General features: G+C 44.6%; 1 protein-coding gene across 1 annotated transcript in view; it reads right to left on the bottom strand.

Annotated features, from left to right (window-relative positions):
* Positions 1 to 13,240, bottom strand: part of aplp1 (amyloid beta (A4) precursor-like protein 1) — a gene marked incomplete at both ends in the record, with an annotated part of 59,233 nt that extends 45,993 nt beyond the window's left edge. The window contains 2 exons of the mRNA XM_080851604.1: positions 11,058 to 11,237; positions 13,187 to 13,240. Coding sequence (XP_080707730.1) covers positions 11,058 to 11,237; positions 13,187 to 13,240 — 234 coding nt within the window. The remainder of the gene's footprint in view (positions 1 to 11,057; positions 11,238 to 13,186) is intronic.
* Positions 13,241 to 14,037: the final 797 nt, after the last annotated feature.

The raw sequence follows: 14,037 nt of genomic DNA, 5'->3' as shown, positions 1-14,037 counted from the left end.
ATGAGCTTGTTTTCTTTGCATTATTCGAGATCTGAAGACACTGCATCTTTTTTGCTATTTTGACCAATTGTCATTTTTCTGCAAATAAATGATCTAAATGACAATATTTTTATTTGAAATTTGGTAGGAATGTTGCCAGTAGGTTATAGAATAAAACAGAAATGTACATTTTACTTTAACACATACCAATAAATAGTAAAACCAGAGAAACTGATAATTTTGAAGTGGTCTCTTAATTTTTTCCGCGGCTGTATATACAAAATAGTAGAAAACGTCAGACTTGTCATTTATGCAAATCAATGTTTTATGCCTACAGACTTTGTAGCCTGTGGCATAGTTGACTTTGCCAGTCGGCACCATGCCCTCGCAGTGTACTGTGGACAGAGTATGCACATCTCGCTTGTCATGCCATTTTGTTGCGAGAATATCCCCGTTGTGGAAGGACTCCACCTCACCCCTCTGCATTCTGTCAATACATTTTGGCTTCCCTTTCCTGTTGGACCTCACTGTACCACAGGCACCTGTTCCATGGTGTTGAAGATGGGGAAAAAAGGGAAGGGCTGGAATACCAGTTGTCATGTACAAAATATGGCCCTTGCCATAAAAAGGCTTCATCAATGCATGGACAACTGACCCCGACATTCCAAGACCCCTGATGGTAGTCACATCTGTCGATTTACCGGTGTATATGATAAGGTCCTGAACATACCCTGTTACATCACATAACACAAATAGTTTTATGCCAAAGCGATGACGTTTGGAGGGAATAATTTGTTTAAAATAATAATAATAATAATAATATCTTTATTTTGTATTGCGCTTTATCAGATACCCAAAGTCGCAGATTACAGAGTCATAGAGGAGGGGGGGGGGGGGGGGTAGTACAGACAGGGGGGGACAGTACAAGCAGGAGACATTTACATTTACAGGCAAAGAAAAAAGGGGGGGGGGGGGGGTATTACAGACAGGGGGGGACAACACAAGCATACACAGCACAAAAAGAAAACAGAGTTTTGAGATGTAACAGGGGGTAGAAGTGTAGGCAGTTGGGTAATGGTGGCTAGGGATAGGGAAGATCATAGGCTTGGGTGAAGAGGTACGTTTTGAGGCGGGACTTGAATGTTGTGAGTGAGGGAGAGTGGCGAACAGTTTGGGGGAGGGAATTCCAGAGTCGGGGTGCAGTGCGTGAGAATGCTCTGTCGCCAAAAGTTTTTAATCGGGATGTTGGTGTAGTCAGGGTGAGAGTGGAGGAGGAGCGGGTGGCTCGGGAGGGGCGGTGGGGGAGGAGGAGGTCAGACAGGTAGGGGGGGGCTAGGTGGTGAAGAGCTTTGAAGGTGAGGAGGAGTATTTTAAAGTTGATGCGCTGCTTGATGGGGAGCCAGTGGAGAGAGTGGAGAACAGGAGTGATGTGTTCACGGGACCGGGTGTGGGTGAGGAGGCGGGCAGCAGAGTTTTGGACCATTTGGAGTCTATGGAGGGAATGGGAGGAGATGCCAGTAAGGAGGGAGTTGCAGTAGTCCAGTCGAGAGGAGATGAAGGCATGGATGAGGGATTCAGCAGCAGGGGGGGGGAGGCAGTGTCTGATTTTGGCGATGCGGCGGAGGTGGAAATATGAGGTCTTGATGATGTGGCTGACATGGGGAGTGAAGGTAAGGGAGGGGTCCATGATGACACCGAGATTGCGTACCTGGGTGGAGGGGGTGATGGTTGAGGAGTCGATGGTGAGTGAAATGGGACCAGTTTTATTGAGAGTGGATTTGGTGCCAATGAGGAGGAGCTCAGTTTTGTCACTGTTCAGTTTGAGGAAGTTGTGAGTAAGCCAAGTTTTTATTGTGGAGATGCAAGTTTCGATGTGGGTGAGGGGAGGATTTTGGAGGGATTTGGTGGTGACGTATATCTGGGTGTCATCGGCGTAGCAGTGGAAGTCCAGGTTGAGTTGGCGGAGGATGTGACCAAGGGGGAAGAGGTAGCAGATGAAGAGGAGGGGGCCGAGGACTGATCCCTGGGGGACCCCCTGCGTAACTGGGGAGAGGGTGGATGAGTGACCGGAGAGGGAGATGAACTGTTGCCTGTTTGTGAGGTAAGATGTGAGCCAGTCGAGTGCAGAGCCCTCAACACCCAGTTGGCGCAGCCTTTGTAGGAGGATGGAATGGTTTATAGTGTCAAAGGCTGCGCTGAGGTCTAGTAGTAACAGGATGTTGAGGGCACCGGAGTCTGCAGAGGTGAGGAGATCATTGAGTACTTTTACCAGGGCTGTTTCAGTGCTGTGAAGTGGACGGAAACCAGATTGGAGGGGTTCGTAGAGGTTGTTTGACTGGAGGTGGGTGTGGAGTTGGGCGGCGACGATGCGTTCAAGTGTTTTGGAGAGGAACGGCAGGTTGGAGATGGGGCGGTAGTTGGAGAGGTTGGCGGGGTCGAGGGTGGGTTTTTTGAGGATGGGGGTGATGGAGGCCAGTTTGTAAATGGAAGGAACATGGCCAAGGGATAGAGACTGATTGAAAAGGGTGGTGAGATGGGGGATGAGAGCAGGGAGGCAGGCCTTGGTTAGGGTCGTTGGGAGGGGGTCAAGAGAGCAGGTGGTGGTTTTAGAGGCAGTGATGATGTCTAAGATGTGAGAGGAGTCAACAGGGGAAAAGGCGGTGAGGGGAGGGGAGGGTGGGTGGTCAGGGGGAGGGGGGGGGTCAGGGGTGGGGGGGGTGATAGTGTTGATGGCGACGGCAGTCAGGGAGCTGTTGATTTTGGAGATTTTGTCATTGAAGGCAAGAAGGAAAGAGTTGCAGAGGTCAGGGGAGGAGGGTGGTGTGGTGTCCAGTGGCTTGAGCAGCTTGTTGACGGTGGCGAACAGGGTGCGGGGGTTCCGGTGAGAGCTGCTGATGAGGGTGGAGAGGTGGGCAGTTTTGGCGGCTTGGAGAGCATCACGGTAGGAGGAGATGTGTTGCTTGTAGGCTTCGGCGTGGACAGTGAGGCGGGTTTTTTTGAGGAGTCGTTCCAGTTGGCGGCCCGTCTGCTTCATGGTGCGGAGTTCAGGGGTGTACCAGGGGGCAGGGTTGGTGTATGAGACAGAGGAAGTTTTCCAGGGGGCAAGAGAATCGAGGGAGTCGGAGAGGGTGGTGTTTAGCATGGCAGCATAGTCATCGGGGGAAGAGGGGGCGGAGTCAGGGGGGAAAGCAGAGGATATGAGCTGGGAGAGCGTGAGGGGGTTGACTGACTTGATGTTGCGGTAGGTAATGGTGCGTTTTAAGGGGTTGTGGGGCGAGGATAGGGGGGCGGAGAAAAGGATGCAGAGATGATCAGAGAGTGGGAAGGGGAGGGGGTGGGGGTTGGATATGGGTAGGAGAGAGGAACAAACTAAGTCCAGAGTGTGGCCTTTGGTATGGGTGGGGAAGTCGATGTATTGGGCGAGGTGGAAGCAGTCCAGGAGAGAGAGGAAGTCAGACGTCAGTGGGGCGTTAGGGCAGTCGATGTGGATGTTGAAGTCACCAGTGAGTAGGAGGCGGGAAGAGAGAGAGGATGCGATGGTGAGGAGGTCAGACATGTCAGTGAGAAAAGAGGGGTGGGGCTTTGGGGGACGGTAGATTAGAATGACGGTGATAGAATTGGGGAGGGAGAGAGCGAGGTATTCAAATGATGAGATGGATGGAAGGTTGAGGTTCAGTTCAATGATGGATGTAGATTTTTTGTGTATGACAGCAAGACCTCCCCCACGCCCGGAGAGGCGGGGTTTGGCAGTGTAACTGTAGTTGGGTGGAGTGGCTTGGTTGAGAGCGTAGAAGTCCAGGGGCTGTTGCCACGTTTCACAGAGGAAAAGCAGGTCGATGTTGTTGTCAAGTAGCAGTTCAAGTATAATAGGTGATTTGTTGTAGAGGGAACGGCAGTTCAGCAGTGCAAGGGAGATGGATGGGGGCGCAGGGGTGGGGTGGCGGAGGTTGCTGAGGTTGGCAGTGCGGCTGGTGGGGGCGACGGGGGGGCGAAGACTAGTCCAGAGTGAGGGGATTGGTGAGCCATCTTTGGAGTGATGGTTGTGAGAGAGCCCAGAGCGCCGGTGGATGGAACGGCGCCAGCGAAGGATCCCAGCTGAGCTAGCTGCAGAGGCAGCAGCAGCTGGGAGACGGTAGTTGCGGTTGAGGAGGTGAAGGTCAGCAGCAGTGTAGGTGAGTGGACGAGAAGTTGGTGGCGTAGTGGTAATCTGTCCAAGGAGGAGATGTAGCGTAGCAGCAGATGAGAATAATCCGTTTAGTAAACTGGCGGTGGCTAGAAGCTGGTGGGCATGGAGTTGAGGGAAAGCGGCAGTGGACCGGGTGTTGAAGTAGGTGGAGTGGGTGGCGCTGGTTACCCCAGACCATGTCTGCACGGTAGGGAGGACCCGCAATGCCATGGCGGGCCTCAGCAGGCTGTAGCAGGCGAGCTGAGAGGGAGTGGAGGCTCCCTCTAAGAGCGCCAGCAAGATAGCCAGACAACTGTGTTGTTGTTGTTTAGATTTTTTTAAACGCACGCAACAGTCGGCCGGGGCTTACACAATCACCACCACGAACACACACAAACTTACTCACCCGAGCCCAGATCACGCAGTCCACACACTCGAAGCCGGGAGAAAATAGATGAGTCCAGTGATGAGTTGGGTCCGGAGATGGAGAGTTAGTCCAGCTGCTAGCTAGCTGGCTAGCGCAGTAAATGGTCCAGGAGTGAGGGAGGAGAAGAGTGAAAGACGGGTGGAGGAATGACCGATGAAGTTGAAGGAATACGGATATGGAGACGGATATGTAGACGGGAACAAAACAAAACACTAAAACGACTAACGACTAACAAAACACGAACTATTGGGACAGAAGCGGCAGTCAACAAAGTAGACGCCAGCGTTGCTCTAGCCCACAGGAGACGCACATTGATGACGCACACACGCAAACGCAAAGAAAGCCTTCCCTTCCACTTAACCATTGACAAGAGGAGAATGTATGTACGTAAGAGGAGAATGTATGTATGTGAAAGTAGAATGTATGTATGTGAAAGTAGAATGTATGGATGTGAGAGTGAGCATGTATGTATGTGAGAATGAGAATGTATGTATGTGAGAGGAGAATGTATGTATGTGAGAGTGAGAATGTATCTATGTGAGAGTGAGAATGTATGTATGTGAGAGTGAGAATGTATGTATGTGAGAGTGAGAATGTATGTATGTGAGAATGAGAATGAATAATGTCTTGCACGGCCCCTCATAAACCATAGATATATTATACTAGTATATAACAGCAAGTGCATATGCTGCATTAGGTGTGGTGTATTGGCAGTTTGAGAAGCAGTAGAGGAACATCACATTCGGGACAGACAGCAGCACGGTTGTCATTCAATGCAACAGGACGTAGTCTACTACAGTCCAACTCCGAACATAAACAAATACACAAAAGACGCGATTCGCTCGAATAAACTGTTTCCATCTACGTTAAGCGCATTAACTAAATTCGAATAACTAGTTAATCCACCTCCCTCTGGCGCATCAAATTTCTAAGCGCATTGGGGAAGTTAATGCGCATCGCACGCGTTTCCATCCAGGATTAAATATTAACATATGGGATGGAAACGCACCTACTGACACCTGCCCCAACTCTGTGGCTTTGTGACATCATAATGGTGTCTTTGAACTGGCTTGCAGCTGTGCTTCACTGACACCTGCCCCAATTCCAAGGCACTTGTTCTCTCTGTCATGGCCGCAACATAGCAAGCAAACTTTCGCAGTTCGTTCACGAAACGCATTCTTGTTTATTTTATTGAGTTAATGATTCCCTTTGAAGAGGTGATTGAGTAGAGTTTCAAAGGGAGAAGCTTAAGTATGCTGAAAGCTTCACCGGTAACGGAAGCAACAAAGTGAGATTTGGAAACACACACACGACCAGTGGAGATAGGTGCTAGATACACAAGGAGTTTAACATCTTTTCCTATAATGTAACCAGAGTGAAAGGTATTTTCATTTTAGTATGTGAAATTTCACCATAACCTTGTGTCTATAAATACTGTATTTTATTTCCATTGTTTTGTTGGACATGAGCCACTATCTGTGTGTCATGGGTACATTATGTGTGTCATGGGAGATGGAGTCCTCTTTAGGGCATTCCAGCCAGGAATAATTGACAGTCACCTGTCACCTGTCGCAACATTCCTCCTACTGCTGGCCATGCTGTAGTGTTTAACTGGAGTAGGTTACAGACAGTGCATGTTATTCCATAAAGGGGTGCCCTTACGGATCCCAGGTCCAGCATCTGGCGTGTGTTGCTGTTGTCGCCAGCCAGTTAGGCACTGCCATTGTATCCTGCCACCCTTGCTATCCTAACTTAAATCTGCATGCACCATGTCAGCCAACAATAACTAAACATAACTCATCAAAACTTAATGCAAATCTATCCACTCACTCTATTTCTTTCTTCCCTCCTAGTCTAGACTATCTTCGCTGTGGGGTACTGCTGTAGTCTCTCCACCCGATATTCTTGTACAAACCCTTGGCCCACATGTAACCATCACCACGGTACACCACTTATTCTACCCCATACTATGCAGTATACATAGCCACCATGACATGTTTTTCTGTTCCTACTCTACTTACTCTCTTAACAGTAACCTTATGGACTTTTTTTGAAAATAACCTTTTAAATAGTGTCCTCTGGTGGGTTTTAGGAAGAGAAATTAACAAATTTAGATTTAAAATATGGCACAAATATAAACATATTGAAGACATCTGCTGGGATTTTGTTTTGGATGTGTGTGAAGCAGGAGCGCCCTGACCTGGGAGAGAAAGCTTAGGAGCAGCTACTACCCTTTTCCTTCACATATTTATGTGAGGCCTCATTCTCTGCAATGACTGTGATCAAAACAAAGCATTGGAACAGAATGTGCCTCCAGAAGAGCTTTATCACAGCAGTTGCTTCCCCTTTTTTGAAAATAACCTTTTAAATAGTGTCCTCTAGTGGGTTGTAGGAAGATCAATTAACGAATGTAGATTAAAAATATGGCACAAAAATAAACATATTAAAGACATCTGTTGAATTATAGTTAATGTCAGATATCCTCTGCTCAATTTTCAAACTCTCCCTCACTATATTACTTTTTTGCTCGAGCAATATTCCATCACACCTGATACGATGCCAACGTGACCGTTTCAGAGTAGCCTACTTCAGAGTACATTTCCAAAAAAACGAGTCTGTTTCTCTGACTGACGTTTCAAAGTATGTACCTTGTGCCTGCCCAGCTCTGTGCCTTTAGGAACTCCAGGGCTATGTTAGCATTGTGTGTGGAGAGACGGAGCTCCAAGTTTGAGGCTTTAAAATGCGACAGTGACGTCTGGCATATTTAGCAGAGGAGTTTTCCATTTCGCTCCGCTAATAATTCCTCCCATTCAGGCAAGAACGTATCTTCATATTTTCGTTTAGCTTTACGCTTTGCTGGATCCATGGCATTCTATCAGTAGATACTGCTAGTCTGGCTAGTAACTTTCTGAGACGGTGCACACATTAGAATGTTTAATGTTTGGAACATTAACGTTACTTGAAGACATCTCTCAAGATTGTGTGAAGACAAAATATACATGAATAAATACCCCATTCAAATCAGGCAGCTTTTTGTCTGTATTTCCAAATTTATTGCGTGCAAAATATGCATTTTAGATGTTTGTTTTACAATATCAAAATTCTGTACACCAAGACAAAAGTGAGTGAGCACTCGAGCTGCAGCCGAGCCGCACGTCAGCCGGCAAAGCTGCTAATAACTTTAACGTTAGCATGTCAACATGTCGACTCGGTCTGGGAAATTCCAATTCGGATCGGAATATTTTTGGAGTAATTATAAGTTATTTTGAGGATCAGACACATTGTCAGGTGATGGTGTTGGGATATTTTTGCGGAGAAAAGATCGTTTTGAGAAATAGTGTATGTTGTACAGCAGTATGTAAGTACAGATCCAAGTCTGACAGGTTCAGTCGGCATTTCGGTAGGAGGGCGCACGCCGGGAGTATCGGGGCGCAGCGCCCCTGTTCCCTTGTTTAGAAAAAACCCTGGCTCCCACAGACCAGTTATGTGCCCACAAGGCACACAGATTAGTCCTCATTAGGCCTAACAAGGTACACCTGATATAAACTGGTGACGTGTATAGAAGAAACCTGTCCAAAATAATCATACTACACACCTTAAACCTTACCATCATGGGCAAGACCAAAGAGTTGTCCAAGGACGTCAGAGATAAGATTGTAGACCTGCACAAGGCTGTATTGGGCTACAAAACCATCGCAAGCAGCTGGGTGAAAAGCAGACCGCTGTTGGTGCAATTATTAGCAAATGAAAGCAACACCAAACAACTGTCAACCGCCCTCGGTCTGGGGCTCCATGTAAGATCTCGCCTCGTGCACTATCGGTGATCATCCAAAACTTGCGGGATAACCCCAGAACTACACAGGGGGAGCTTGTGAATGATCTCAAGGCAGCTGGGACCCCAGTCACCAAGAAAACCATTGGCAACACACAACGCCCTAATGGTTTGAAGTCCTGCAGCGCTGGCAAGGTCCCCCTGCTCAAGGAAGCACATGTACAGGGCCGTCTGAAGTTTGCCAATAAACACTTGAATGATTCTAAGGAGGATTGGGAGACAGGATGTGGTCAGATGAGACCAAAATCAAGCTCTTTGGCATTCACTTGACTTGCTGCGTTTGGAGGGGGAAGAATGATAATACAACCCCAAAAACACCATCCCCATCGTCAAGCATGGAGGTGGAAACAATATGCTTTGGGGATGTTTCTCTGCCAAGGCTACAGGATGACTCCACCGCATCAAGGGGACTATGGATGGGGCCCGTGTACCATGGAATATTGGGCTTGAACCTCATTCCCTCCCATTGAAAGCACAACCTTGGAGTTGGAGAGGATCTGCAAAAAGGAGTGAACCAAAATCCCTCCTGAGATGTGTGTAAACCTGGTGACCAACTAGAAGAGCAGTCTGACGTCTGTGCTTGCCAACAAGGGTTTAAGTACTAAGTCATGTTTTGCTAGGTGTTCAAATACTTTTTATGCAAATCAGTTCATAACTGTTATAAAATGCCATTTTCTGGATGTTTTGTGTTGACATTCTGTCTCTCACTGTTAAAATAGACCTGCCATTACACTGATAGATAGATCACACATTTCTTTGCAAGTGGGCAAACTTGCAAACTCGGCAGGGGATCAAATACTTCCCCACTGTATATACCATACTATGTTTCTATATATTATGTACATTTACCCCATGTATGCTGTGTCCATTTACCCTGAGTATGCTGTGTACATTTCCCACTTGTTGTTCCCATCCCCTTCTGCCACATTTCCCCGCCCCTTCCGATCTCTACCGGGCAAGGTTTCTTCCTGATTACCAGGTAGTTTTTTCACAAAAAGACACAAAAGCAACCTTTTCAATAAACCTTGAATTGCATTAAACTTGGAAACTCCTTATGTAAAAGAGGTCATGTAATGATAATGTACTTCATTCTGGATATTTTGCTCTTTCCAGTGACAGAGAGGACAGACATTTGGAGAAGAAAAGAGGAGATTAACCCATTTAAGCCGGGAAAGCATTACCGCTGTTCTACCATTAAAGCCGGGAGCGCTGTTGCGTCATTCTACCTTTAAGGCCGGGAAAGCGTTTGTGTCGTTTTCTCTGTATAAGGGGGGGTTTTTGCCCAAAGTGTCGGCCTCTGGGCCAATGAAATGCATCAGAATAGACATGTGATAGTGCCTCAAATGTTTTGCCATTAGTAGTTTAAAAAAAAAATCGTTGGCTTTCTCGCTTTGCTAAGTAACGTCTCCTCCGCGACAGCCAGGATTATAGCTCAAAGTAAATTAGGCAAGGAGTGAGTTGTGAGTACTGGTAGTTACAGCATATGGTTATCTGTAGTTGTTAACGATTGTTACTTGCTTAAATGTAGGTTTACTCGAGGTAAATGAAAGGGAATATGGTATCATAGAGGGCTATATTAACACTAAGCTAGCTTGCTATGTTGTTAAAACTTTCTCCAGTGAGCGAGTGTGAACGAGCGAATTATATCGACAACTCTCTATTCTTTGCATTACTATATATTCTAGTATTTCAAAACAATAATCAGTCCCTATAGAATGTTGTTTATAATCAGTTAATGCTACTGAATCCTCGTTTGACTTTATTATAGTGAATGCTTTGGTTGCCTTCCATTTCAGCCCAGCATACAGTATTTATCAGTTGATAAATAAGATGTACTTGAAATTTGTTTTGTTTTTTATTTGAATTATTCCTGTTTTTTCCCTTTTAATGGAATATTTGACACTAAACTAGTTCATCTGTATCTCAGTGATAGTATCCAAATGAGCATAAAAATATCACTGGTATGTAAAAACTACATGGACAACAAAATAGTTATAATTGTTGATCAAAATCTTATTCCCTTCTGCTCATAATACAACAAGTAAACAACTCAGAGGTTGACACTGTCAGGTCCATTCTCCATCCATAGTGTCCAAATGAGCATTAAATATCCCTGGTATGTAAAAACTACACGGACAACAAAATAGATGTTAATCGTATTCCCTTCTGCTCATAATAAAACAAGTAAACAACTCAAAAGTTAAAACTTTCCCTATAAGAATTATATATTTATAATTATATAGTTATATACTTTATTTCACATTGTTATATACTTTGTCATATAGCTTATTACATTTTTTCCTACTGTTCTGTTCTGATCCTGCACTTTTACATATTTTGTTTACTTTTGAGAAGGTGTAGGTAAATATTGTAAATATTTGTAAATACAAATTCAAATTCTCATGAAAGCCACAGGTGTAAGCTCTCAAATACTTTTTGAATTGTGTTCCTATCTGTTACAGGGGCTGAGAAATCAGTAATGTAGTAGGCGTTGACACAATTGCTGAATTTCTAGAAAAACTTCAGGTTTTGGGGGCTTTTCTGAAATCGCCTATAGGTTTTACAGGCATTTTTTCCAGGCGCTTTAGGCCTAAATGGGTTAAGAAAATAGAAAACATGATGGAAGATGAACAGATATAAGCGGAAACACAGACCTTTTGGCAGTAGGACAGGATCTGACTAGGCTCAGTGAAGCATTCTTGATGACCCTGAGGGTCAGACTCCCACCGGCCATTTGCCTGATTCATGTGTAGGAGTGGCCGTCCACAGAACATGGCAATCTGGGGCTCCACCACCAGCAGACCTGGGCCCTGTGCGTCATCCGTGGTCTGTGGCTGAGAATGGGGCAGAGACAGAGATGTCAATCACATGCATTTCATAACTTTAAACCATAAGTGCAGACATGAATGGGTTCTGCGCTGCTTAATTTACAGTTCACTGAGCTGACTACTGCCTAGTTACACCTTGTATCAGTGCACTGAGCTGACTACTGCCTAGTTACACCTTTTATCAGTGCACTGAGCTGACTACTGCCTAGTTACACCTTTTATCAGTGCACTGAGCTGACTACTGCCTAGTTACACCTTTTATCAGTGCACTGAGCTGACTACTGCCTAGTTACACCTTTTATCAGTGCACTGAGCTGACTACTGCCTAGTTACACCTTTATCAGTGCACCTTTATCAGTGCACCTTTTATCAGTGCACTGAGCTGACGACTGCCTAGTTACACCTTTTATCAGTGCACTGAGCTGACTATTGCCTAGTAACACGTTGTATCCTGAGTTTTAATGAGCTGCACTATTGCCATAACTGTATAATGCTATTTTGTTATTTGTTTAAGAAGCACAAGTCCGTCCACTCTGACCACTTCAGACAGATATATGTTTGTAAGATAGTGTGGTTACGCTTGGGAATGATTTACGCTTCGGAATGATTTACAGCTAAAACCTGCACTTTCCACTCATTACACACAGTAGCTTAATTACTCTGGTATATCGCTCACATTTTTATGTAATTTCTTACATTACTCTGGTAATATCACTCATATAATAACAGTTTAACTTAACAGTAAATTGCTATAGCTAGTTAAGCTGAACCTAATCAGCTAGCTACCTCTGATAACCAGCCAGCCAGCTATCTGAAGTTGCATTAATGTAAAGAGGTGACATTAGTTTGTGAACACGTAGACTATTATTAGAAGAAATGTTATAAGTAGTTTACGCTGATGACATAAGATAAATAGTTTTATTTATTTTTGTTGCTATAATGATAAAGTGTCTCTGAGATAAGGTGAATGATGTATATTTAATATTGACATTTTTTATATAAAGATTCCACCCTTTGGCCCACAATACTAAGAAGGTAGGAGGCCCAATTCCCTTCTATGGTCAATACTAAGAAGGAAGATATCCCCATTCCCTGCTCTGGTCAATACTAAGAAGGTAGGTAGCCCCATTCCCTTTTCTGGTCAGGATTACTTAGTACCAGGGGAATACTCATAAAGTCAAACTACATGTCCAGTGACAATAAAATATGAATAACAACTAGGTAATATGATTTTAACTATGACTGACTACTTATTCAGCCTCTCTTTACTTGGAGAGAATATCCATTAACTAGCTCATAAGGTATTGAACGATATATAGGTCATACCAATCAGTGTTACCATGTTTTTGTTAAAGAACATCCATAATCAGGAAGATAGTTGTTAATGTGATCCAAAAGAACCATTCATTGAAAATGGAATGATAAAATCAAATGCTTCTCGACCTACAATATGCAAAGGGCTGGAACAGTGGAATTTATCATGCCTTCGAACTGACATACTAATTACAAGTCATGAAGCATTCTCATCTTTGTGAAGAAAAACTAGTTTAAAAATAATTAAAGCTTATGCCTTAATTCATTGGCATTAAATGGATGCAAGCATATTTTAACAGTTTAATGGAATCTAGAGGAAAATCTCAAAAGCGGCCCTCACTCCAAAGCCATCTCTCATCCACAGTAACATAATGATTACTTTCATCTCTGACATCATTCTGATTATTGAGGCAATTACGCATTTGGTTGTGCCACTCCTCCATCAGCTTTTGTCTTCAATCTTTCTGAACGATAAAATACAGCTTAAATATAGGCCCAAGCAACAGCATGACCCTTTTGATGTTTAACATTTTAAGCCGCAAAATAGTTTACAATGTGTTACAGTAAAATTTCAATGAGCAATCCGACACTGAATGTATGCTATTAGGCTAGACAGGCAAAAACAGTTGACTGTAACCTACCTCGTTATTTGCTCTGATGCGATGGAACAATAATATCAGCAATATGGGTGTCATTTTCCGGTTCCCTCCGCTCGTTCAGATTTTGCTTTGTCGTCTCTAAGGCGTTGTCAATTAATCTTCAAAATGTTCAGCGTTTTGTCAGTAACTGTAATGCGAGAATGACTCTGTAATATGTTACGTCTATATCCCTGCAGCTGAGGCCGTCACAGTAGGCTATTCCTGTAGCCGGCTGTATGATAATGACACAATGAATTCACATAATGGATTCTTCTACGGATGCTCAACTGGTATTCACTGACAGGGGAGAGGAGAGACTCCTAACGGGCATTATTGAGAGCTATGCAGGGTGCGGCTAAAATGAACTGCGAACTCGGAACAGAAATGCTGCATGGAGCACTTGTGAGACACAGACACGTCCTAGAGTCTTACTGGCGTAGGCTTTAACACATCGTCCCGAAGCTGTCTGACAGGATTTTTCAATTTGCATGTGTGCTGTTGAGTCAGCTCCATGTCTCCACTGCCTATCTCCATGTATTAAATCACAACATAGGTGTGGCACCACGGCGTCAAATGATTTTTCTGAATCACATTTTCACTGGTTTAATTAATATGCACGTTCACCCTCTACATCATTTTCAAAAATGCTTAAGAAAATGGAAAAGGGACTGAGCAGGGTTTGTAGAAACTCATGGGAATGTATCAAGCAGCAAATGAAAACGAGATCAAGGGCAGGGGCTAGGGGAGGTTGGACGCCCATTTCATGACGTCGGGAAGTCCCAAACTACACTGTAGATGGCGGTGTTGAGCCATTGTCAACCGATAGAATGGAGATTATTACAGTGCATGAAATG

This window comes from Sprattus sprattus (genome assembly GCF_963457725.1).
Source record: "Sprattus sprattus genome assembly, chromosome: 14".
Classification (NCBI taxonomy): domain Eukaryota; kingdom Metazoa; phylum Chordata; class Actinopteri; order Clupeiformes; family Clupeidae; genus Sprattus; species Sprattus sprattus.
The sequence above is the reverse complement of the archived record's forward strand: the minus strand, read 5'-3'. Positions and strand labels throughout refer to the sequence as shown.